Raw genomic sequence first — 27,697 nt, forward strand, 5'->3', positions numbered from 1 at the left:
CTGCAGGCCAGTTTCTAAGCACTCCAAGAATTGCATAGTTGGCACCTGATGGTAGCTCCATTTTGGTAGACTAGGGAGGGAAGACAAGGCGATCAAGCAACACTCCTTTCATTCAGTCACCCTCTGCAAAATCCCCCTCAGATTTCTTGAACCTCTTAAAAATGCACCAGTGTGGGACCGTGGGAATCATGCAAGCTCATACCATGTGCTGATTCTCCTCATCTCTCATTCCCCAAACTGTAGTCATTTATACTGCAGTAAACAGTACATTAGCTACCAGACAGCTCCTAATCTATCATCCTTTTTGTTAGGATCCACTCTATCTACTCAACAGCTGAGGCTCCTTGAAGAGACTTCCCCTTTTCTAATGAAGTGGCAGACGAATAACATGGCTCACTGTCTGCGCTGTGAAGTCAGGCCAGGACCAAAATAAGGTTACAGCATCTAGCTTCCTGGCTCAGCACCCCCCTCAGCCCTGAACAAACGTTCTCAGCAGCACAGGTGGACTGAGCCCTGAAGACTGAAGCTCTCTCTCCATAGAGCAGGTATGGCCAGGCAGTGGCAGGGCAAGCTTCCCCAACATCATCCCCATCCCTATCCCTCACTGGGTTTCCTTGCAGAGTGAGAGGGGAGCTTAGTCTCCAATGCCCAGTCAATCCTCACTTTCTGCTGAGCTTGCCAACCCAAAGGGGACAAACAGGGCCACTGGAATTAGGGATTTGTGCATTTGAGGGGGGAGGGATAGCTCAGTGGTTTGAGCATTGGCCTGCTAGACCCAGGGTTGTGAGTTCAATCCTTGAAGGGGCCTTTTAAGGAACTGGTGTAAAAAATCTGTCTGGGGATTGGTCCTGCTTTGAGCAGCAGTTGGACTAGATAACCTCCTGAGGTCCCTTCAAACCCTGATATTCTATGATTCTATGAGAGCACACTACAGACAGCACTCACCTGCAAATCAGACAGAGACCCTGATTAATTGCATACAGGCTACTAAGCACTATTTAGTCATTGACTACAATCAATTACATTCCATCTGACCTGTGAAAGACTCCATAGCCTTTCACCGACAATGCTATACCCTGTGTTGTTTTAAAGACACACTTTTGCCTCTGAATTGCAACAGGCATATGGATTAACTCACTGCTGGGGGAGCCTCAGACTGTCACTCAATGACAGAGCCCATATTTCCACAGGAGAATTCTAGTTGAATTACTCAGTTATCCCAGGTTCTTGCACGGTCCCTGTAACAAGGTATATTGGCCTAAGAGTAGATGGGGCCAGAAAACACGGTTCCAGGAAGCTGATGCTACAAAAGGCCCGGGAAATGGCCTGGTAGTGGGATGAGAGGAAGTGGTCCAGGGAAGTTAGTAGTTGGATGGGGAGAAAAACCCAGGGCCCCGTCCCAGAGCCTGGGACCAGGAGTTCTGTAGTGTAGTGTAGGGCTCCCCTCTCTTCCAGGCAGTGGGGAGGTGCTCTCTGGAGGAGGGCAGTATACAGACAGCCTTCTCCTCAGAACAGGGGAGACTCTGGTAGGAGAAGGAAGCTAGAGCCAGAATGCTGAGCTCCACAAAGAAATGGCTATGAGTGGCAAGCCTGGGAGGAACGGAGGCTGGCAGAAGAGCTCCATGTGGGTGGCAGAAGAACCAGAGATGTGTGCAAACTCTGGGACTGTAGTGCAATGCATTTGACATTAAGGTTTGTGTGGAACTGTTTGTAGTCATTAAGTGGAAGGTGTTACTTAGTCATCAGGTAGACTGTGTAGAACTCATAATGGGATCCTGAAGAGGGAGCACAGAGGGAGGGTCCTCAGTAAGTGGCAGCCCCATCGCTGTATTATCTGCACACCTTGGGATCTTTAATGTATTTATCCTCACAATACCCCAATAACACAGGGAAGTGCTATTATCTTCATTTTACAGGTGGGGACCAGAGGCACAGAGAGACTAAGGCTGTGTCTACACTACGGACCTTAGAGCAGCACAGCTGTACTACTGCAGCTGCACCGCTGCAAGGTCTCCCATATAGCTGCTCTACGCCAGCAGGAAAGTGCTCTCCCACCAGTATAATTAAACCACCCCAATGAGTGGCATTAGCCATGTCGGCAGTACAGCGTCTCCTGCCAACATAGTGCTGTCCACACTGGCACTTTTGTTAGTGAAATTTTTGTCAGTCAGGGGTGTTTTTTCAAACCCCTCACCAACAAGAGTGCTGGTGTATACAAAACACAAGTGACTAAGCTACAGTAGAGAAGGGAATTGACCCCAGGTCTCCTAAGCCCTAAATTAGTGCCCTAATCACCGGACTATCCCCTCCTCTCTCCAGCCAACAGCTAGTGGTATTTGTCTCTCTGACTCCCTTCTTTAGAGAAACAAAACCTTTTTTTTTTAGCTCAGAAGAATAATACATTAAGACAAAAACTCTTTCAAATCTTTGTACCGAGTGACTATGAGGTCTGGATGAAGCCCTGCAGTAAACCTGAGAAAAACACCCACCCCATCCCAAAAGCACTCGTTTCAGAGGAAACTAAAAAAATGTGAATGCTCTCGGTGAATAAAACTGTCACACTTTTTTCTTCTACAGTGTCCTCGAGCCAAGGGTCCCCAAGCCTTACAAACATTCATAATTTAGCCTCAGCTCCCCATTTTTCAGATCAGGAAACTGAGGCTGCAAGAATTCTTCATGCCCTCATCACCTCTCGGCTGGACTACAGCAATGTGATATACCCAGCTGTGAAACCTTCAGTATTTAGGAAACGTCAACTAGTAATAAACGCTGCAACATGTCTCCTTAGCAACGCAGGCTACCATGAGCACATCAAACCTGTCCTCCGCTCTCTACACTGGCTTCTTAGAGAATTTTGAATCATATTCAAGGTCTCAGTCCTTATCTTCAAACTGCTCCATGGCCTGGGCCCAGGATACCTAAAAAAAAAAATGTTTAAAGCTCTGGGACGAAGACTGTGGTCGACAACTTCACTTCTCTGGCATAATGGGACCCTCAGCAGTAAGAGTAAAGCTTGTCTGTGCGGGAAACAGAATCTCTTCCAGCGGTGCTCTGAGACTGGGGAATGAACTCTCCCAGGAGCTAACGACTATTGTAAGCCTCACCTCTCTCCGCTCCATGTGCAAGGTGCATTTCTTTGACCCTGCCTTCTGTAATATAAACATATAGCAACAGATGTATTTAACTAACCAACAAAAAAACAACAACAACCCCAAAACTCACCACCCAACAAGACACCACACTCCACGTGCTTCTCTCTCTGGGAAGAGCATGAAAGAACAAAACGTGACAAATGCATCATCATGTTGCTTAATGCACTGCTAGAAGGTGCTCAGATACTACACTGATCGGCATGGTATCAAAACCTATATAGACTGGACTGGTAAATGTATCTGGAAAATCTGTGGCAGATTCAGGAATAAAAGCTAAAATCTCCCAACTCCAGTTCTATACCTGAATCTCAAGAGCAACCTTCCTCTGTAGCAGCAGTAAGCTCCAAAAAGTCATGACTGACATTTCCAAGGGATAGCAAGTGCCAAGGCATGTTGAACTTCACCCTAGTCTATGGATGGTGCTGACAACGTATCAAAAGTGTAGTTGAGAAAATTTCTGAGACCTTCCTCCATGAACAACTGCATGGAGAGGAGCTTTGATTGGGCTCCACTGAAAGGTGAAGGATGACAGCTCCTGAGAGAGGGACCTTAGGAGCAGCCAAACCTGGAAAGAAGGGTTCAGGTGAATTGCTGTTTCATTATTGTCAACGAAGCCAAAACCCAGGAAGCCGGTGAGCGTGGACTATATAGCACGTGGACTTTGTTGTGTCAAAGCAGTTGGGAAAGACACCTGCTCACACTGTTAGACCATATGGTCTCATTTTCCTACTTAGCGTCCGCATATAAAGCAGGGAGAAAGCCCACGATGAGCAGCTAAGCATGGATGCTAGGATAAGGATATCATGGCACATCTGAGCTGCATCAGCTAAAATGCAGTGCAGTCAGGCCACAAGGAGATCAGCTGCAGGCCCACAGGGGTTTGCAAAAGTGTGACCTTCCCAGCTTGCAAATCTGCCTGGAATTTGAGAACAGAAAGAAAGCAGACAGTTTCCATGCAGGCTGAGAAGTGCAACAGAACCACACAGGTGGCCCTTTCTATTTTTAATATTCCTATACAGGGCTGTGCTATCCTTTAGACCAGGGGTAGGCAACCTATGGCACGGGTGCCAAAGGCGGCACACAAGCTGATTTTCAGTGGCACTCACACTGCCCGGGTCCTGGCCACCAGTCCGGAAGGCTCTGCATTTTAATTTAATTTTAAATGAAGTTTCTTAAACATTTTAAAAACCTTATTTACTTTACATACAACATTAGTTTAGTTATATATTATAGACTTATAGAAAGACCTTCTAAAAACGTTAACATGTATTACTGGCACGCAAAATCTTAAATTAAAGTGAATAAATGAAGACTTGGCACACCACTTCTGAAAGGTTGCTTACCCCTGCTTTAGACCTTGCCATTGGGGGATACATGCCAAGCAACTTCACATCAATATCAACCCTGAAAGATACTCTGAGACCATCTAAAATGTCCTGCAACTGGAAATGGGATTGTCCCATGAAGAGCAGGATGGACCTAAAGAAACCTCAGGCAGGCCCCTTCTATGCCACTGCATAATGCCCAGTCTGGATGCTTAAGGATGTTTTGAGAGCAGAGTCTGAGGGCAAAGGGTAGTGGGAAACAGTCCAAGACCTTCAACAGATTATCACAGAGATACTGCACCAACTCTACACTAGCCACTGTGTCAGCTTTTTGGGGCAAGGGCTTTGTTTTTTTAGTGTCTGCAACCTCCCCCATTCATAGTAAATTCCTTGGTATTACCCTAGGGAAAAGGTCGAAGTATCTCACAGTCTCCTACCCCAACAGCTGCTCTTCCAGCCACCATGCAGAGCTACCAATCCAAGCCACCAATCTGCTCCAAAACCAATAATACTTAGTGCTCCTTTCATCTGCAAAGGAACTTCAGGCACTTTAAGAACATTAAGCCTCATAAATTATTGACCTGGTGAGGTAGTGTGGTCCAGCAGATTTAGTTCATAGTTCCAGTCCCAGCTCTGCCATCGACTCCCTGTGTATATCAATCCCTGGGCAGTGGCGTCATCCCTCGTGCTTCAGTTTCCCCAGCTGTACTGTGACACTGACCTGCCTCCCAGAGAGTGAGAGAGTTTTCGTGTCTGCACAGTGCTTCAAAAATATAACACAATTGTGCATATGGAATAAGCATGCTTTATCTAGATTTGTAAAAATATAAACTGAGCACCCATGCATAAGCACTAGGAACCCTTGATGTTAGTTAAAAATATATTCTAGCTGCAGCAATTTAAGGTTCCCCTCCACAAATTCCTCCCCGACCCCCCCCCCCCAAATCTCCACCTTTACAGTTAGTTCAAATTAGGTAGGCAATCAGACCACCCATTCTTCAGAGACACTGGCCAAATGACCTATTCTGCCAGAGGTGAGGGAGGGACAGAGCCAGGAACAGAACCCTGGCTTCCAGCCCCCTGCTCTTACCACAAAGTTTCAGTCTACAAATCAGCACTTTATTTTCAGCCTTTCTGGACAAAGAATATCTTTGCTTCTGTAAAACCTCTGAATTAGCTCCCCTTAGCTCTCATCTGCTTGGTGCTAACTGAGTCAAGTCTGGCTGTTAGGTTCAGCTCCTGTCAGCCACTCAGCACCTAAATCCTTCCAAAAACAAAACTCCCAAACCCCACCCAACCCTTCTTTAAAAAAAGACTTCTGGTTCTACCTCATCCCCTGCCACTCCATTTGGTCTGCCTCCCAGAACTCCCCATCAAACATCCTGCCTCTGCCATTCCACACGTTCAGAAACCCTCCCCAATTTCCGGGCTTGGTCAACATGCTCTCCTTGGGGATGCACATCCATGTCGTAGATGAGTTCTCCAAATCAAGACCTCTGGATAACCAAGCCTCCCCCTTGCCCTCCAGAAGATGCTTGGGCCAGAGGCTCATTGCCAAGGCTTCTCCCATCACATATTATGGTCTGGCTGAAATCTCATCAGGAAAAAATCCTCCAAAGATTTCATGAACATGAATCTGGTGACATTAGAGAGGCTCTTCCTGGGCTGAGACTAGCAAGGAGATCTCAACTACCACCCTAGTTCTTAGGGACCCTGACAAAGGCTTCCCTCCAGCAAACCAGGGATCTAGATAAGGGAATATGAAACCTGATCCACTTGCAAAGAGCTGCACTGGCCACTGGACTGATGTGGGCCCAGGTGAGAAAGTTTTCCCTTTCAGGACAGAATCTTCTCTGTTCCTTTAGAATGCCTCCAGCAAACCAAAAGACACCATGAATGATTCAAAGGGACAGGCATCTTCCCACTGGGTGAGTGTGGTGAGCCTCCCAGAAGAGTCCCGAGCCCTGGACAATGTCCCTACAGCACAGTGTATGGAGAGATCATACCCAACAGCTAATGCACAATCCACTTCCCCAGATGACAGCGCAGACCCGGCTCACCCTCAGTTGAAGCGTCTAGCAGTGTGATGTATCTAACTGCAAGCCTGATTGAATGCCTCCTCCCACCGTTCTTGGGCAATGGGGATTTTTTTAATGCCCTTAATGCAGTTGACACTTGTTCCAAAGGCCCTTCTCCTCCTCACTCCTGTATTATAAATGACCAATTACCTAATCTGAAGTAATGCAGGCTCTGGTCAGGGCTAATGAAGACGCGGTGGGCGAGATCCTGTTCGCAGCTCACAGTCCCATTAGGGAAGATTAATCACCTTTTAACTCGCTGCATCTTGGCTCCAAGTGGTGAGAAGGCAGAGAGGGAAGCATCTATCACATTAACCAAACATCACAGCAAATGCTCTCCAGCTGATTGGCCTCAGGGCATCCCTCCCGCAACAGGAGCAGGAGGGACCCAAAAGGACGAGCAGCAGTGGCACGCCAAGGAAGCTCATGGGGTGGGAGATCACTGCTAGGGGCTCATGGTGGAGAACTTCCCTCCGGCTAGATCCCAGCCATGCACCTACAAGGAGATCTTGCTGCATCTGCCTGAAGAGGAGGTGTAAAGGTGGTTAAGAGTAATGTTAGATCACTAGCCGTCACCACACTAAACTACAGGTGTCATCTATTCAATGTAGGATGCTTGACAGGTTGAAGGGAAGTGTAGGTGAGCAGAAACTATCTGCCTAGGACATAGTAAAAGCCTAACCATTTGGTGCTACCCAGTAGGTTATGATGCCTTCAGAGATTGCCCTGGGCAGCCAAGTAGTGTAATCTAAGCTATGCATATGGAGAGTATTCACTACCATAGTGTCTGAGCACCTGACAACCCTCTCTCCTCAGCTAAACAAGAAAAGCCCCCAGTACCATCAAGCCAGAGGTTCTGTCACTGTGACACGAAGTCCTAACACTGAACCTGGCTATCCCTGGTCTGATATTGCTCTCATGGAATAAACTCCTGGGAGTGTCACTCTGTACCTCATTCACTTCCCAGAGAAGAATACATATCTTACATGACTGGGGAGAAAGATGGGGACTGACAGCCCTGGAAGATTTGAGTTCTGATTGACTGCAGCCTAATGCCAGATAATTACTGCAGCAGTGGAAAGGAGGGAAAGAGAATCCACATCCTATAACTGCCTTCAGCACCAGAAGGGATAGGCCTAGAGTAGCGGTATAAAGCAAACTCTACTGCTGGGCTTCTGTTGGTTGAGTTTTCTGAGCGTTGTCTCTTTCAGTGCTGTTGCCAATGTACTTTAAACCCACCAGATGGTGGCAGTACCAGTCCCCCATTAAGAGAAGCCCCCAATCCCTTGTTCACATCAGCTTTGACAGAGGAGGACTCTCCCTTTACAGATCCATGTGGCTTTCTCACACCCCCACTCACCAAGCTGATTTTGCTGAGTGATAGAATCATAGGACTGGAAGGGACCTTGAGAGGTCATCTAGTCCAGTCCCCTGCACCCATGGCAGGACTCAGTATTATCTTAATCTTCACAGCTTTTGAGATCCTTCAGCATCCTTGGCTGGCTGGCGATGAAAGTTTCCTGCTCCTGCTTTAACATCTTATCATGACAGTTCTACCAGGAATCTCCTCAAAACATGGGACTGTAGAAGCCAAAATAATGCAGGGAATATTATCCCTCCCTCCCACCCCCAATTTGAAATAATTTACAAGACATCGATACCTGCCACCCCCAGAGATGTCCATGATCAGACAGGAGAAGCCAGTGCACCTTAACTGAGCCTTTGGACAGAGTGATGGAAAGAATGAGAAAGCTAATGAGGCAATTGCATTAGACTATGAGAAGTCCCCCATGGTTCCCCATCACTCCCACCCAGGGCAGAGCAGAAGCCCTGCTCAGGAAATGTTCCCATGCATCTGCTCAGTACGTTTATGGGAAAGGTATTTCATACAGGTGAAAGGCACTGTGTTGTCCTCTATTGATGCAGAGAAGAGAGACAATGAAAAATGCCGAATCAGTGTGCCTCAGCTCCAACCTGGATATCAGTCTGTTAGAAGTGGGTGAGTAATCCATAACAAAATTCATTCAACAGATAATTCCTTTTGGGATTGGCTGGGATGCAGCCTAGTGGCACTGTACTGGGACTCTGGTTCTATTCCAGCTCTGCCACAGACCGACTGGTGATCATAAACAAGTTCCTCCCTCTCTCAGTGCCTGTTTCCCTAACTGTAAAATGGGGATAATAATATTGACTTCCTTTGTAGTGTGTGTTGAGATCTAAGGATGAAAAGAACGATATAAAAGTTCGGTATTATTACTATTCTTTGGCCTGTGAACAGAGCACAGTATGCACAGATGTAGTCATTAGTGGCAGTTATTCACACATTTATTCAAGGAATAATTATTGCGCCGCAGCAGATCACAGTGAATATTCAGAGTTTGCACTGTGCTAGTTACTAGCATGATTTCTGTTCCCTGGGCTGGAGGACCTCCCAGCTGGTAGCACAAATGGACACTGCTACAGTCAGATTTACAATGTGAAATGTGTGTTCAGTGAACATTCAAGCCTGACATTTGCTTTTTGAGAGGGTTCACCCTAGTAAAGCTCAAGCACTCAAGTATGTGAGAAGCAAACTCCAAAGAATCAGGAATATGCTTGGATCAAAATTGGCTTTGAACCAATATAGGTGAGCACATTTTTTCCATCATTCATTTAGCACTGCGTGCTTACGAGACACACAGACTCCATGGTGCTCTCAGCCTTTAGCCTCTCTGCTCCGATATCATAGAATATCAGGGTTGGAAGGGACCTCAGGAGATCATCTAGTCCAACCCCCTTAGATATTGTGAATCCCAATTAGAGCCAAACACAGGATTTGTTTTGATGGAGAAACCTGTCCCCAGTAACTGGCTTGAAACTTTTCCCCACAAACACATTCCCCACAGAAGCTACCTATTAGCCATCAGCTGATCACAACGGTTATCTACTGGCCTGGGCCAGATCTGAAGCAACGGATGGCTCCATTGCTAATTCCCTGAGCCATCCGAGTCCCTTCATCACATCAGTGCAGTTTTAAACAGAAGCTCTCCTTGACAAAGCAGACTCATTGCCTGCTACACTTGGCAGCTCTTACGATTGAAAAGACGCAGCATGGCGCCAGCAGCAAGTGCCAGAGGGGACTCAGAGCTCTGTTAAAACAAACAAACAAAGCAAAAACTACAAACAAGCGAGCGAGCAAGCAAGGCGCCAGGGAAACTTTGCTCAGTGTGTAATAGTTTAAAGACTCGGTCCCTGGAGAATTCAATTCCTTCTGCTCTGATGTGCTCTCCCGCTGTTTAACTGTGAGTTGTGTCGGCTCACAGCTGCTGCTCTCCGCAGGCCCTGGGCTGCCATCAGACAGAGGCACATCTAGAAGATGAGAGGCCTTTCCCCCGCCCCTTGAAATGGCAGCCTCCGAGTCCCGGTGGCAGAGCAGTGGATGGAGAAAGGAAATCTGCATTAGGCCAGTACTAACAGAATGAGCCAGGGCAAAAGCCAGACCCAGTTGCAGCTGCCAGTCAGTCAGATGAGACGTCCCCAGGCTGATGTTTACACTGAGTGCAGAATGCAGAAGAGTTTACTGGGTCGGGTGCCATGTGGATCCGAACCAGAGCACCAGATCCAAAACCTCCTCAAACTTGGAGGGGAAGTTCTCACCTAGATCCTGGCCCTCATCTCAATGCTTGGATCCTGCTCCAAGAGATGGATCAGAACTGCAATGCCATAGCCAAAACCCACTCAAACTCTCAGGGCACATCCTGATCTAGTTGTGCATTCTGTGACTCAGCCCAATCTCTACTTGATAATCATTAGATATTTCAGTACAATAGCAAGCAGAGGTTAATGTGGAAGAACCACACCCTTTGGGGACCTAAAGAATGCCCCTGCATAATCAGGAAACACTCTCACGTTATCTAACTATCCACAGATACTAAAATCCCAAACACTAAGCCTTAATTTGCAGCTGTTGTACTAAAATAGGCATAAGATATCCACGTGCAAGGTGCTCTGGGACATACAGATAAACCCCACAACAATGCCACTCAGCCTGGTTTAGCACTAGCACATCACAGTGCCGCCAAGTTCACACTTCAGCAGAGGTGTGGGATCCACGGAGAAATCACCAGGGGAACATCCTCCAAATGAAGGAAAAACACCTGCCCGAGCAGATTGGAGGGTCTTTTAAAACAGAGCTGTTGGTTTTAAGCCTTAGTTCTGGGGTAGGGAGTGAGGGTCAGGAAGAGATTTGTGTTTTCTCATTAGGTAATTAGCGGTGACTTCAAAAGCTTGCTAGAGGCTCTGAGATGGAAAACTCCTCTTGCCCTAGAGAAGATGCATTACAGAGCATTTACCGTGGTTATTTACAGCACAGCCCATCGGATTAACAGCTGCCTGGTAGAAAACTGTAGATTCAGGAGGTCAGGTCCAAACGAGCCCTGAGCTAAATGAATAACCTTTGCAACAATGATGGAAACTGTCGTTATTTAAAGAAATGCGATTGAGTTTAAGGCCCGAAGTTTCAGGTGCATGGAATGTGAAGGTTGAAGAAAACCTGACAGGACAATGACTTCACTTGCACTGCAACAACTCCTCCTCTCTCCTGAGTGCTGCAAACCCAAATCTTACAGCGTCATGCTACAGTGCAAAAACCAGAAAGCCAAACCATAAACAGGAAGTGAAAACAGCAAATCCAGTTTCACTGTCCAAACTGAGCAAACTGCAGACAAAACACAAACCACATCAGCAGTGAGAAGGAAATCAGGAGTCTTATCCCAAGTGGTGCTGAGATCTGCTGCTATTGACTTTGCTGGGCGTTGTGGGTGCTCCACCACCTGCCAGGATCAGGCTCTAAAGAGTTAAAAAAACCAAAACCAAAACCAACAAAACTCTTTCAACCCCCACTTATGCAGATAAGGATTTGTGGTTTTTTCCCCCATTATGGGGCTCCTGGAGGGTGGAAGGGAAGACAAGTAAGATAGCAGATTGGTGGCAGCAGAAAGATAGGAGGGCAGGAGGACAAGCACTTTGGAAATGCTGAGAACAGGAGCAGTAGAAGAGGTGGAGAAAAATTATTCGCTACCGAAGCATCAGGAAATGAGAGGTACCTTTGTGATGATACCAAGTGTGTCTGTAGTATAGAGGAAACATCTACAGCTCTCACTGGGATGTTATCTCGGGGGATCTGAAACAGGATCTGGTCTTTCACCTCTAAATGACCGGCTTGAATGAGTTGGTGCTGTCCATCCAGTTCCTAGAAAACAGGTGGCCAGGCCACTAAAAACCACCCTCCACAATGGCACTCATTGGTTCTGTTATCAATCATCTCAGTGGCGAGGTCAAGTACTGAATGGACCATAGACAGTCAATTCTCTTTTACCCACGGAAGTTGTCCCTCTCTGTGAAGGTGACACACAATGGTAGCAGCCCAAGTGGAAATTCCAGTAGACTACATTTTATCTCTGGTTTGGCTTCTAAGGATCAATCTCTGTTTATTGCTACTGGAAAGTCAGTAGCTGCAGGAGACCAGTTTTTCTCTCTTCCAAAACCTAGTTGCAAGCTGGATCTAGTTGAAAACTGTTTAACAGGAATTTTCCCAGGAAAGTGGCTGTGTGTTGGGGAAACTCAGAACTGCCACTGATTGTGCTTTACCTGCTCTGTGATTGGAGGATTTTGTCCCTATGGCTGCACCTTCGTCACCACTAAAATTCTTTGGGAAAAGAAAAAAAGGCAATTTATGTGGCTAGACAGACCCCCACAACACAAAAAAATACATACACCTGAAGAGGTGCCTGCACTGTTCTGCTTTTCTGTTTAATAGAGCAGTTCCCAAAATGTAACATCTCAGAGAAGCCTCCTGCGGGTTTCCTAAGCCCTCATAAGTGATGGCAAAGCCACAGAGTTGGCTAAGCAAGGAAGGAAAATGGAAACTGCCGAGGGCTGTACACTGCCTGAGGTGATTTCGGAAAATCTCTTTGTAGGATTAATTTGGAGAGGAGAAAAAGGCAGCCAGAGAGAAATAGATTCTAACTTCATTTCAGTTTGCTCCTTTCAACTATTCACCAAGGACCTGGGAAGTCAAACGATGCACATGTGCACAACCTGCAGGACCACAGCACCATCTAGTGGGAGTGAGGAGACCAAGCACTTCAGCACTTGAGACACCTGCTGCTTGGCTTTTCAGCAGCCCCCTCTTCTAACAAATCTCTGTTGAATTTGTGCTTTATTAAAAATAATATTCGTTGCAGATCTATAAAGACCGAATGAACAAACAACTCCCTATTTTTATCTCCCAAACTCATCACCGTTAACATAAACACTGGGGGCCTTTACATAAATAGAGATGCGTGGGCAGAGAACCATCTGCAATGAATGTTACTTGCCATCAGTCCTATTGTAGCTGTGAGCACCCTCTTGTTGCAGGCCTTAACCTACTGTAGTTATGATGAGCACCATCACCAGGCCTCAAAAGCATAACCCTGTCAAACTTCGAGCGGTCCTCCAAGTTGAATCAGCCCCGGGAATTTTCATCTTCCTGGTCCCAAAAGAAAAAAGCCCCTTTGGAGAGCTTGAGAGAAACCCCAGAGGTACATTGTCACCCTCCACAGTATCGGCTATCAGCACTAGAAGCATCGCTGGATGAAGCGTTACTGAGTGGCAGACATCGCCTGGTTCACTCCTTCCCCCTCAAACTACCTGGACAGAAATATGAACTTCCTGCCACTAGCAGAGGTCGTTTTGAATGACTAGCTTGGTGTTCTCTCAGGCACTGGTCTTTGGGTTGAAATTTACCCCATTGTAGGAGGCGCGATGCACCAAGTAAAACTCCTGCTAAAGGCTTAAGCATAGGCCCTTGTGCTGGTGTTATACATGGAAATTAATCTGACTCATTCTGCTGCATCCCAAACACTGTGTAAGAGTCCAACAAACTTTCTCTACCCACAGAAAGGTTCTACGGCCATCTAAGTTCTGGCATGAAGATCTGAGATGGTTTTTATTTCAGCCTGAGCCCCAGAAACTGGCTTCAAGGCTAGGGCCTCAATGTGTTCCTGGTGCTATATCCACTCTACTTTAAACGAACTGAACAATGGGTCTTCCAAAGCACTTCCCTGCAGAAGCTACTTCAGAGCCTGGTGCATGTCTCTGTTAGGGCATTTCCCCAGATACGTCTGAACTTCCTTGTACTTTATAAGAGTTTATATGAGATGCATTTTTAATGAGCAGGCACAGGGCCATCCTTAGGATTTATGGGACCCTATGCAATATTATTAAACTGGTGCCCGCAGATCCCCAGAAGAACCTCCCCCCCCCAGCATTGCTGACACACACTGAACTTCGTACTCAGCAGACGCTGTGGCAGCCTGGGCTCACAGCCTGGTAGGGGAGAGGGGAGGCAGCAAAAGATACTGAGCCGCCCAGCCCACCTCACAGCAGCAGAGAATCACAGCTCCCTGCAGAGACCCCTGTACCCTCTCCCTCATGCAGAATGAGCCGCACCGGCGCATTTGGCTCTGTGAATACAGCCCCTACCTAAGGGGACTGCAGGTCACGCTTGGTGTGTGGGAGCCGACCTGCTCTTACCCGCTGTACTGGTGGTGCCCCAAAGTTCTGGGTGCCTTACACAGCCACGTATGCTGCGTATGCCTAAGTACGGCCCTGAGCAAGCATGAGCTGAACAACATAAACCTTCAACCTCACACACCACCACATTATGCTGGTCTGAACGTACTGGTCCAGGTTTTGATGGTGACAGCACACAGAGTGAACCTACTCTTGCAAAGGGCAGGAGAAAAGAGAGAGAGACACTGCTGATTTGCATACATTATATGTAACTCACTATCCCCAGTACAAACTCCTACCATGAGCTGGGGTTCAACAATGGGAAGCATGGGGAGATCTCACCTCTCATTGTGAAGGCCCTTGTAACCCCACAGAATGTGAAGTATTATCAGGGAATTCACCAAGCAACAGACTATCTAGCTGTGGGATGGAGTGTGTTGAATACACAGCAAAGTAGTTTGTATTTGAAAAACAGAAATGCTCTTTAAGCATACAGTACTATTATTAGCATTAGCCTTCATGCATTGACTAGGTGCTTGTGTAGATTTTCTGGATTGAAAAGTTACAGGATTGGAAATATAACCCACAATAACAGTGCGTGGTCTTTATCCCTCATCCACCATCAAATAGCTGGACTGCCTACAGAGGTTTATGGAGCTGACACTGCCTGTCAAACACTAGCTCTCAGAACTTTAGCTCAAAAGCAGTGTAAATTCATGGTTTTAGATCCAGAAGCCCTGGGTTCAATCCCTCAGATAACCCACCAGAGCATTGTTACCAAAACCAAGCAGAGAAAATAATCTGTTGATTTCAGCACGAGAGCTCTCAAGGCTCCATTGGGTGCTCTCCCTGGTTTAGATTCCTAAACTCACCCCTGAACCACAAATACTCATCAGGGAGGACAATCTGCATTCCTAGGTGGAAGAAATCTGACTACTGAAGCCTCAGATATTTAAAAAAACAAAACAAAAGTGCAGTGATAGATCCCTCTGCAGCATTGAGTGGTCTTCCCCTCCCCTGTGGGGAAATCAGTGGCAGATGAACTATTAAAGACACAGATGCTTCTTCGGGACCTACAAACTGCATGACTGATGGCCTGTGATATCTGCCATCCATCTTCATCATTTGCCTGAGATCAGCAGGGCAGAGATGTAGCAGGCAGAAGGTCATTTACTGCAATTTGGGGGTGGGGGGGAAGCTATGACAGATAGTTAAGGGAAGCCAGCAAACTTGACACCAGCTTTGCAGTGGCCAAGCTATGCAATTAAGTTTCAAAGCAAAGGCAGGAGAGGAGGAGGAGAACTCTGACCATGTTTCTTTTAAGATGACAGGCCAGACAGTGTTTCTTTAACAGAAAGAAACAGTTTGTGTTTGGCAGGTGTATTATTAACACTCAAGTCAAATAAAAAGTTATTCTAGTTCTGGGGTTTGGCTACAAGACCTAGGAGAGCTCCTCACCTAATCCAAAGCAGCAATTATTCCCATGCTGGAAATTGTTGTTGCTAAGAAGGCCCAGTAAAAATTCACTGTCACTTAGTTACCCTTTGCTCTCTCATGGAAGGAGCTAGTCACTGCTTCAGGTCTCAGTTTTGCACCCCCAAAGTTCCAATACTGGAGTGTGCCTAATCCCAGATAGTTATGGGACAGCACTGCAGGTACACATTTGTCAAAGTACTACATACGTCTCATGACCTGCAATGTTATTCAGCTCATCTTCAATGCAGAGCATTAGAGGGGTTCACAAGGATTCACACCTAAAAGCTGGCAGATGATCTATAATGAACCTATGGCTCAGTAAGGTACAGGGTCGGCTCCTTCACATACCCACGAACAAAGCTGTGTTTCTATTAACAGTTCTCTGCTGCAGACAGCTATTTTCAGTCATTTCATTATTTCATTCTTGCCTTATTGCCGATGAGCTGAAAGGACAAAGAAAGGATCTTTCTGTTCAGTGTTTGGTCCATGGGGGAAGTTCTCCATGCTGTAGAGAATCTTTACATGGGTTACTGGAAGTCCCACTCTCCAGTCCCAATTTTTCTCAAGGCACAGTTGTCTCTAAGCAGTGAAACACCTCCAGACAATCAAATCCATCCAAAAGCCCTCCCCCCGCCCACCACAGCCCACTTCACAGGTACCCACACAGCCAACCTCAATCTGCCCCTTGGGGATCATTAGTCTGATAACTGTAATTAAGATTTTGTATCTAATCCCCAGTGTTCCACAGCTGAGCCTATTATACCAGCTTCTGGGTAACAAGCCTGTAATGTTACAGATATGTCTACATGTACAGCTAAGCTCCACTGGAGATCAATAGGCAGCCATCTTCCAATGACAGGCAATAATTAGCACATTAGGCAGCTTGGATAATGAACAAGAATCTCCTCCAGGACCATTCATTTCCCTCTGCCTTAGGTTTTTCCTGTCAAGAACTTTCATCATAAAAAAGGGGAGAAAAAAACAGACCGGATCTCTCTCTCTCTCTCTCTCTCTCTTTTACACAGACCTGGAGTTACTTATGGGCTCAGGATCTATCCCCAAAAGGACAAAATTCTATCACAGGCTGTCTGTGCATTCTGGCATTCTTATGGCTGCTGGGCACAATGTTGGACCCTGCAAATACTTCATGGTTCCAAATTAGGAATGTGATTTTAAAGGCGATCTTCAGTTTAGTGTACAGCACTGAACTTCATAAAAATCTCATAAAAGTCTCAATCAGATTCAGGGAGATTTTCATCTCAGTGATACTGGTATAAATCCAAAGTAACTCTACTGAAATCAGTGGCATTACTCCGTGTTTACACTGCTGCAACTATGAACAGAATCTGGCCCATAAAAGCTAGAGATGGAACAGACCTATTTAGAGCCACATCTATCCATCCCCACAGTTAGGAGTGTTAGTGATGATAATGTAGTATTCAGGCCTGTATATTTGCCTGAGATAGAATTTTGGGTCTTGTTTGCCCATTTGACTTTTGATATTTTTATATTCTTAATAACGTGTGAACAAAGAACAAAGACACTGTGTGTTACATCTGCCCACAAGCAGATGGGGTGACAAGAGATAGAGCTAAAGTGTTGCTGGGTAGAGTGGGAGTTTAATATACGAGCACATACTTGAAGGACAGTCCTGCCTCAACTCCTCTCCTGAGATAAGGTCAGGCAACCAGTCAGGAGGGGCAAGGGGGAAGAGAAGGTATAAGAAACACTAAAAGCCAAAGAAATGTCTAGCCCTGACTGAAACACAACCTCACTCCTTACCCCCCCATGGGATACAAAACAGGTGGTACTGAAGCGCCCAGACGCAGGAACCTCCAAAACAGAACATCACCATCAATTGTAAGGGATGGGACCAAGGGCTGTGCACTACAGGTATAATTATGCCTGCTAAGGAAGGGGAAACTGGGACAGTGAGAAAAAAGGCTCATGTAGAGCTATGGACGTGCTTGCCTGATTAACCCCAATAAACATGGCATTGACTGCACTTTGGACTTCTGGTCTGCTTTCTGTCTGCATGACAAGAACCAGGGGAAGGGTGAAGGGAGTTTCAAACCTGCTATTGCCAATTCTGTATCCCAGAACCAGTAAGCTGGACAAACACAAGTCATTAAGAGGCAAAAAAGCAGGTGGGTTTAAAGTCTAAAGTAAATCCATTGAAAGTTCCTTTTAAACTTTCATGTAAAGGCCTTCAGTATTGTATTCTACAGCTAATGGAGTTTCAGTTTGCAGATCACCTTCAATAGATATGGGCAGTTTGGGGGGCACAGCACACCAATTTTGTGGCAACATCAATTTGTGGCAATGCCTGGTCATAGCAGCGCCTCTCAGAACACATGGATAGGCCACCAGTGAAATCTACCATCTCTGAGTCCAGCCTTTATGCTTCATAGTGGGGATGAAACTTCTATGATCAAACTATCCACAACAAAAGCCACAAGATGTCAACAATGACTCACAGAAAATGTCACATGGCAAAATAGTGCCCATGACGGGTGCCAAGCTATGAAGAGGCTTGTTAAAGCTGGTTTATAAGAGTGGAATACACACAGAACAAAGTCAGGAAGAGAGAAAAGTAACTTCTAGTGCATCTTGTTCAAAGGTTGCTACCGAAGCTGCTGTTACTGCCACCTGTATAAACTCTCTTCCTTTCCATCCCATCAAACTCTGTGGCATCACTGGACCATAGCGTATGTGGTGACAGCAGCCAGGTGTGCACAGATACCAGTGACTGATTGCAGCTCTTCTATCAAAAGCTCCCTGTGCCAAGCTGCTGATGCAGTAGTAATTAGATTACCCACTCAAGTGCTAAAGAGCTAGCTGCATTTGGGGGAGCAGGAAAGAGTAAGTTTGCCAGGCTCTCTGTTGGAAAGAAGGAAACCGTTTTCAGTCTGAGTACCTGAGAGAGATGTGCAAAGGTGCGGGAGAGAACCTTCCAGGGACAGCTGCCCCCAAACTCCCTCCTTACCACAAATCTCACCCAAAACATTTAGGTCCAAATTCACCACAGTGTTAACATGGCTAACCCTCAGGGATGACTCCAGATGGGAGCAAGGGTAGTACGCCAACTGGACTCGCTTTCAAACAAGCTCTTGACCTGCATCCCAGAGAGACGCTTTACAGGTGTGATTTCAGGGTGAACTTGCTCTTCTGCTTACCGAAAGGCAACAAAACCTTCTTAACCACTTGAGTGCTGGAACAAATACGCATTATTTATGATACAGCAACAGAGAGGCGAACGGTGCTTTACAAAGCATGAAAGGCAGATCCCTGTTCTGAATATAGTACAGTTCCAGACATAACACAGCAAGTGATGGCAAACAGTTAAACGAGGGAGGAAGAACAAAGGTCATGACCAGTAATGATCATGTGATTAATATTGCATGCTGAGTACACAGCCACATTTATATCTCCTTCCGTCTGCCTCTCCTTATTTTGGAAGGATGAGGTCAGTAAGGCACAGGGGCAGAGAACAGCATTGGAAGGCCAACCGACAGCAGAGCGGAATTGGACGGAGCAGAGTGAGGATGCTTGATTGACTGGATCAGGCAGGCAGTTCTGGTTATAGCAGGTGACGTAAAAAGGCACTGAGGAGAGAGGGGACGAAAGAGATGAAGGAAGGAGCAAGGTGAGAGGAGTGGAGGAGAGGGAAGGATGCCTGCTCTGCTCTAATAAGGCCTGATTCACGTGAGTTGAATCAGAGGTGGCTTTTGCTTCATGTAAGGTGGACTTCGCTACAGAGTATTAGCTGCATGCTGGGGTGGGGGTAGGGGAGAGGGTGTTTGCTTTTATTTAAACAGCTAATCAGTTTAGCCACACACGACTAATGAAGCACGTGCAGATTTATTTCTGACATACCAGCAGCTTCTCAGTGCTTACTGCGCTAGCTGCATTTGGGGGAGCAGGAAAGAGTACGTTTGCCAGGCTCTCTGTTGGAAAGAAGGAAACGGTTTTCAGTCTGAGAAGTCTCAGTGCTTACTGCTCTCAGTATCAATAAGTAATAAGCTGGCCACATTACAGATGAATGGGTGATAATTAAACATGGGCAACAAAAGAACTTCTGCAAATAAATCAAGCTGAACCAATGGAGATGAAGTTACAACGAGGTTACGAAGCCTGGACACCAGGTAATTGGCCCACTGGCAACAACAATCACTGAGAAGCGGGGAAAAGTGCTCGCATCTGAGTCACAGGTTTTAATCTGACCGCAAAAAATAGCTATGGTGGCATAGATTAAATGAGCTAGGAGGGGAAAGGATCTAAGTCCCGTTCTCTGAGGCAGGTGAGCACTTCATAAAAAGCCCTCACCATTACTGCTTTAACTGTCCTCCTTGCTGGGAGTCTCAGCAGAGAATCCAGGGACTGAATGTCACATGGAGGCTACATCTCCATTCCATTACTGAAGGTCAGGGTTGTACCATATTCTTTAGGCAGGATGAGTGAAGTTTGTCCTGTCACTGCTCATTGTCCACCTACTCTACAGGCCTTTGGACTCCGGAACTGTCAATCTAGCATCTAGCAACAGTGCTAAATTCACTCAGTGTAAAAAACACAAAGCAAAGTGCAGAGGAAGATGGCAGGGCCACAAAGTTCAGAGATGGCCTGCTCCTACTTCCCTGTTAGGCCCATCACATTCTGACCTTTATTCAAAAGTTTTGTTCTGAGATTTATTCAGAAACTGCTAATTTTGGCGCTGACATTTTTAACTGAGCTGAAGGACAAGAGAGCTCCACTAGCATGAACCAGCCCCCCATCAAATACAGAGCTGGAGTTCAGGATGGGCTTGATCATGACAAAGCCATTACTATATGAATGAGTCACATGCATGGAGGAAGTAACCCTGACTCCCTCTGTCCTCTCCTCCACCCTACACACACTAATGGGATTCACCAGATCAAAGAAGCAGTGCATGGGTTATAAATCACATGGAAAGGATCCTTTGATGAAAAATGCTGCCAATTACTGTGAAAAGAACAACAGTCTCATATTACTACTTCTCCAAGGCAACAGAACGAGCACGTCTCACCTACTAGCACCAATGTTCGAGTAAGAAGATCATTCTGTTTGTAGCAATGCACACTTGGGAAGTGTGAGAGAAGATATACAAAGGATGGGCAAACAGGGACTGCTTCTTTTTCCTGCAGACTGAATGGAAAACTTGTTTTAACAGCTTGGATCAATATTACAACCCATAATTTTAAAAATAAATAAATAAAACCAGGAATTTGCTTGATAGCCAACAGACAGACTTAACAACCACTCCACCAGACAGCTGTTTGGAAAGGTGCTTTACACTCTCCTGTTTGCTCTAGCCACACCGCTAGTTATCGATATGCTACAGACAATGAGCCTCTATTAATACACACCTGAATCAGCCTGGTGACTCCTCCTGAAAATATTTGCCATCTACAAGATACATAGAGTAACTAGCAGCTCTCTGTGAGATGTGGTTTCATCCCGTCTCGCTGCATTCCCTTTAGCTGGATCTGCAAAGCCTAGCTTTATATGACTTCACTATAGAGGACGATCTGATGATCTGACTACAGGGATATGGGGCACATTATAGTTCCATGACCAAGATTATAGACAACAATTTTTGCAGATGGTACGTCTCAAGTTACTGGGAGCCTGGAATTAATACATTAAAAGGTCCAGTGTTAAAGTAAAGACCTAGGTTATGTCTATACTATAACTTATGTTGACATAACTTATTTGGGGTATGAATAAACCACTTCCTAGCAACATAAATTACACCAACCTAAGCACTGGTTTGGACAGCACTATGTCAATGGAAGAGCTTCTCCTGCTGACATAGCTACTGCCTCTTTTGGAGGTGGTTTTATTATGCCAACAGGAGAGCTCTCCCCTGTCCCTACAAAGCGTTGTATGTTTAGACAAGCCCTTTGTGTCCGTACTGAACAAATCTAGCTAGGCTGGGAGGCTCCACAGATCTGAGTTATTCGATTGCACTGACATTGTGTCCTAATTTGGAAATTCAGTACCTTAGCAGCATGTGGCTGCTCAATGTGACATGTAAGCATGTCAATGCCTGATTAATATCCATAACTGCCAACTATTGCATCCTAATGCTGGATTTCTCCACCTTATCAAGCTGCCCACATTTGAAAGTTGGGTTGCAAGTCAAAAAGACTGGACCGATTGACCAGAATTGCTCCATCGTTAATGAGTAGCTGTCCCAGGTGGGAGCAGAATTGAACCCACATTTCCAGAACTTTAGACATTTCTTTGACTCTCCTACACACTCTCGCTGTTTGCAGTTTTAGTACAGATCAGTATTCAAGGCAGAAACCAGGAAACCAGTAGCACTAGATCATGCCTGATTACACATTTTTACAGCCCATATTCTAAAATAATTCAATGTTTTCTAACCAGCTTGTGCACTATATAACGTATCTTTTTTCATTTATATCCAAACAGGGAAGTGCAATAGCAGCAGAAAGTCCATTCCAGAAAGGTACGGAAAGTCCTAGTTGTGGGATTGAATTAGACTAATTGCTCCAAATGAGGATTACTATGTCACCAAGCCTTCTTGAGCATTGGTCAACACAGAAGACTCCTTCAGTCTGCAAGGTTTATGCTAGCAAGTTACAATTCACCTACTGGTTACTGGGGACTAGATAAAGCAGCTTCTGAGAGATTCATTTAAATGGACTAGCTGTGCCATTTATCCATCCCACAGTATTACTGAAATGTGCTGCACTGAATCTATCCCAGAGCAATCATCCCAACGAGGACATGTGCGCTATTTATCAAAATGGGATGAGAAAGCAGTTCATCTGAGCCAAATTTTGCTTTCTTATACACAGGCATAAATCTGTAGTAACTCCACTGATTAGTCTTCAATATAAAATGGGTACTGCAGCCATGCACTTACACCAGTGCAAGAGTAGAAATTGACCCTAATGTATTTATTTGATGAGCATCTACCAAAATAACAGAAACAGACTGTGTTTAAAAAAACTTCTTGAGCCAGCAGTTCCTAACACATTCCTAAATGGCAAGTAAGGCTACAGCTTGTGTAGAGGAAGATTTCAGAGTGGGCTATTTTCTCCTGCCAGCCACCCCACTAAATCCAGTTCACATGACACATAATTCACTCTCACAATACAATACTGGCCCTTCTGTTTGCATCAGACAAGGTGTAAAAAGAAACATGTTGAACAGACATGGAACAAGAGCCAACTGCAGCAACCCTTGGTTTGTAGCAGAAGTGAGGTGATCAGTGACAGGAAAAGGCATGTCAAGCCTCAATGCTTGGCAGAGATTTTTAACACAACAAGATGGCACACGTACCTTGTGCAGATCCCAGCTGGACTCTTGCTGCCTTGGAGCAGTCAGTGTGACTTACCTTCCCAGCTCTTTTTCAGACACACATCCTCCCACGAGCATTTCCGATTCACTGGCAAGGGCACATACAAGCACCCGCTGGCATTTGGAAGCTGGTCACCGCATCTGAGTCACCATCACTCAGATCAAACTACTCTCTGACTGCCCTGCATGGCTTTCCAGCTGCCAACTTCAAAGTGGCAAGGAATGCCCAATTACAGACTCAGGAACCTGGCTTGTTGACACTTCAGAGCCTGCCTGAATTCATTAGCAACAGTGTAACAAGGGCACGGCAACACTCTGGAGCCCGGAAGCCCATTAGGAACAAGGAAGAACACAATGTCAATAATCCCTTTAGAGCTCTCCAAGGCACTCACTTAAATGCTGCTTAACAGATTCCAACGTAGGCTACTAGCCTTATAACATGATTTGCTTAGCAAGTTGAAGCTGAACGACAGAGCAGTGCTCAAAAATGGGGGACTAGCGACCATATGTGACAAACAGGGAGCTACACTGATCATTTTATGAAAGAGTGGAAGAGAACTATGGGGAGAGAGGTCAGCATGGCAAGGAGATAGTGATGGTGTCTGCTATGCAGCCCGAGATCAGAGCTTAACTGTCCATTGGCTCAGAAAATGCTGTGAATCTCTTTTCAAACAGAACACTGGTAGACATCCTGGGCCAAAATTTGCTCTCATTGATTTGTGGAAGGCCAAGTTTCACAGCCCATGAGAGGAATGGGGGAATGTGTGGGGGGGACTTTTGAGGATCCGCTCTTTGGGGAGAATTTCAGTCCCAGAGGTTTGGTCGGACAGTTCCAGTGGGCAAGGGTAGAAATGTTACTAGTACTTGGTGTTACTAGTACCTAGTACTTAATCAACCAGACCTTTGAAACTCTAATAAAAAACATACTGTAAATGTTCATATTTAAATTATCATCATGATTCAGTACTGGTCCAAAGTACGCAAGCGCACAATGCTGTACTAGCTGCAGTATTCACTCAAAATGAATGAGCACTACAGTAAATACAGCACAATACTGTAGGTATTGTAGTACTGGCCCACAATGCCGTAATTACTCCTGTGTTCTGGACCACTGCAGTAAAACATTGTATTTCATAAAATAAAGGAAATTGGACGTGATGGTCCAGAACTCAGCTGCTTCCTTTAGATGTCAGCAAAGGCTATTGAAGGAGGGGAAATTATCTACACACAGTTCACAATTTTTTCAACTTCATTATTAATCAGAGGCCTTAGGGCAGATCTGATGAGGGGAGAACACTCAATGTCTTTGAGCAAGGGAGTTCAACATTTGGAGGAATACAATCACATTGCTCTTCCACATTTAATCTCCCATCCCAATTTTAACCAAAGCACTTCAGTAATCGGAGCCCAAATCTCCATACTTACAGAAAGCCAGCACTTCAAGAATCCTTGTTATTCTCAGAGTGGAGTGATGTTCAGCGGTTTCATTTGGGGGTACGACTTTATCTTACGGATTCAGATGAAAACAAACCCAAAACAAGACTCTGACCACAAAACTATAGGAACCAAAACATGCCAAGCTTTGTACAAGTCTCATTATTACCCAGCATGTGCAATTATGCCGGGTTTCTGTAAACCCAGACATTCAGTGGTCATTGTCATTAGATCCCTTTGTAAAAATGAAAACAGGAAGTGCACATTCTGCAAGGATTACATGAAAACTAGATCAAAGAGAAAATAATCTACTGGATATTGCTTCAAGGAATCCGGCCTTTTAAGTTTCTTTCTATGAAGCAGATGATTTGGCTTTGCTATTGGGAAAGCTGTGTTCTGGAAGTACCCACCCTAATTGTTTTCTGTGCCCTCACAACACACACCTCCCAACTCCCTACTAAATCCCAGAAAGGCAAAGCTGGCACTCACGGTCATTGCACTGGCTCCCAGAGTATGAAGTCATGGAACAGTCGCAGGTAAAACCTTCCCATTGCTGATTACAGATGCCCTGATTTGCACAGGAATCTTCTTGGCAGGTGGTGCTCGGTCCTGGAAATGGAACAAGAAGGAAAGCCAGGAGGAATGGTTAATTGGTAGCTCTGCTTCATCATCTTCATGATGCAGTAGAGAAAAAAGTAACCCAAACACTTTTTCCATTCTTGAACATGCAACAGAAATTTAGGGTAAACAAAACACACAGGGAACTGCACGCTCAGCAACAAACAGCAACTGGTGACACACCGCAGAAAGGAGTAGTGAACAACAACACATTCCCTCTTACACAGGCTCAGCGGAAATGCTTAGTCTGGCTAGTGTTCAGCCAATGAGGCGGAGAGACAACATGTTTATCCTGGTCTTTTCTCTGTCTGACTCATCGGCAGTGACACTTCATTTGAAGCAAGGGTAGCCCATTGGGCAGGTTGCTCTGAGGGCTGCCCTTCCTCTTTGTTACAAAGATGCAGGCTTTACGGAGCACTAGGCCAGCAGACAATGCTTCAGCATGGTCCAAGCAACCTGGCCATTTAGATCAAGATGAAACTTTGCAACCTGGGACTTGCACTCTCACCAGGCTGCTCCTTTGTATTAAAAGTGAGAGTTACTGCACTCTGTCCCATTTTACATCGGGCCACCAGGGAACCTGCCATTAAGACCTTCACATGGACAGAAAATGGGCAACTCTGGTTGAATGGTTTAACTCTTCAGTATGAAGAGTTTTCAGCTCTCCCTTTTGGACTGCATTTGCCAACCAAACATTGCTGGGCTGTTCTGGGGGATAGTCTAATATTGAAATTCTGCTCAGAGATACTCTGCTAGTTTGACACATATAAGGTCAGCAAAGAATGGTTACCAGGTAAAAGAAGCTCAGCTCCTACTGGTCTAACGTCCTTCCCTATGTGACCCCAGTGATTTGCCCTATGCCACACTCCAAATGAGTGGCCTAGGCAGGAACAGAACTTTGGAACCCTGAGTCTCAGTCCCTGCTCTAACCACAAGACCGTGCTCCCTATCATGAAAATAGAATGGATCAATTTGACTGTGACTGATCTTTGAATCTCTGGGCTTTACATGCCTGCCTCCCGCCCCAGGAATCCCTCTCTCGCAGCCTCTCCTAATCACTTCACATCTCAGCTGTCACAGGCAGAGGGATCCTGTCTTGCTTCTTTTACAGCAGCTGTGCCCTTCCTGAATGAACTGGGTTCATTGGGCAAATTTAAAAGTCAAGCTTTCTGACTGAGTGCCTGGGACAAACCTGAGGCCTTTCTGGCTGCCCCTCTAGCAGGCGTCCCACTTTAGACTTGCCTGTTGGTGAAGTGCCAGCAGCTGCCTACTGTTCTGACAGAGCAATGTGAACAGCAGCAGGTCAGGAGTATAACTGGCTATTAGTGCAGCAGAAAAACATTGAGCTTTTGTCACAATCCAAACTGCTCTGCAAAAAAGCCTCAGGAAAATATAAAGGCAGTTCGGTTGCGAACATCTATGTGTCTGATAAAGTGCCCAAGTGAATTCAGCTATGGAATGGGGGTAACAACAACAGGAAAATGGGACATTCCAGGTTTGGAAGAAAGGGGTTACTCTCTCTCTCACATGCAGCTAGGTGCATGTATGTATGTGTGTTGTGTGTGCATGTGTTTTTACCTACCCCTGCATAAATCCTGATGCATGCAAATGGAGTTCTTCCAGATTTCCAGCAATGTAGACGAAGAACAAAATTTGACCATGTATATGTGTGAGTGTTGAGAGAGAGAGAGCGTGTGTGCATGACACACACACACTCACTTTCACACACACAAACTACATTTATATAGATACACAGAGAGAGACATAAGTGCGCTGCATGGGAGATCTGATGCCCACTTCAGACTTACCCTGACCCACACAGAGGAGGGGAGGTTAGTTTTACCCTGACCCACGCAGAGGAGGGGAGGTTAGTTTAACAACCTGAAATAGATCCTCGGCTGTCATTTTTGCGTAAGATTTTCTGAGTAAGCCGAAGAAGAGGAGAAGGGGTGGGGCATAAAGGGAGCTACATTTCTTCTGTACTGCAGGACACTGAAAAGCACCCTCCCTCGCACACACCCCCCCCAACCTAACCCCAAACCCTGTCATCTGTGAAATATTGGTGCTCTTGGAGCAATTTACAGACAAGTTAAGAAATCCTGTTAATATTCCCACAACACCAACGATGCCCCCACCTAGCACAGCTTTACCTAGCAGCTAACAATTTCTAATTAGCCTTTATTTGTCATTTTTCTCTCCACTTTCCATACTGTCCTAAGAAACTTTACTTTATTTCAGGTACATGGATTTGGCAGCAGAGATCATTCAGTGGGGACCCCCTCTGTTGGGATGCTTCAGAGAGGAGGGATCAGAATGTTCCCTAGGAAGAGGCTGAGTCAGGAGTATCAGTCATGATTTGGGAATCTGAGCCACGCCCTGACTGGTACCATAAGAGGCTGTCACTAGTCAGTGGGGGCACAGGGAGCACTGAAGGACATAGTAACAAGGTCTCCTAACAGCGTTTTACAGGGAACAACCATGACATGGGTGTTATGTAATGCAGATGGAGCCTTAAAAGTAGTAAGGAAAAAATAAAATAGCCCAATGACGATAGTCTGAGGAGGAATTTTAAAATCCTCATGACACTTCACAGAAAAAGCTTGAAAATCTGCTGGATTTAGAGTCATTTGTGATGGCACAGCACAGATCTGGGGTATTATATCTTGCCTCACTCCTTAGTACTATGGGATATTTACGTGGTAACAAAATCCTTTATTCTGAGAGTTCA

General features: G+C 45.7%; 1 protein-coding gene and 1 long non-coding RNA gene across 12 annotated transcripts in view; one reads left to right on the forward strand and one right to left on the reverse strand.

Annotated features, from left to right (window-relative positions):
• The window catches only part of NRXN3 (neurexin 3), a 1,505,977-nt gene that overhangs the window by 715,949 nt on the left and 762,331 nt on the right, over positions 1–27,697 (reverse strand). For all 11 annotated transcript variants that reach the window (XM_039537764.1, XM_039537767.1, XM_039537763.1 and 8 more), the window contains one exon: positions 24,841–24,960. In XM_039537764.1, coding sequence (XP_039393698.1) covers positions 24,841–24,960 — 120 coding nt within the window. The remainder of the gene's footprint in view (positions 1–24,840; positions 24,961–27,697) is intronic.
• LOC120404786 lies at positions 318–27,505 on the forward strand. Its single transcript, XR_005598181.1, has 3 exons — positions 318–545; positions 22,024–22,060; positions 27,208–27,505. It is a non-coding gene; the product is annotated as an uncharacterized LOC120404786 (long non-coding RNA).

Source organism: Mauremys reevesii, linkage group 4 (genome assembly GCF_016161935.1).
Source record: "Mauremys reevesii isolate NIE-2019 linkage group 4, ASM1616193v1, whole genome shotgun sequence".
NCBI classification, from domain to species: domain Eukaryota; kingdom Metazoa; phylum Chordata; order Testudines; family Geoemydidae; genus Mauremys; species Mauremys reevesii.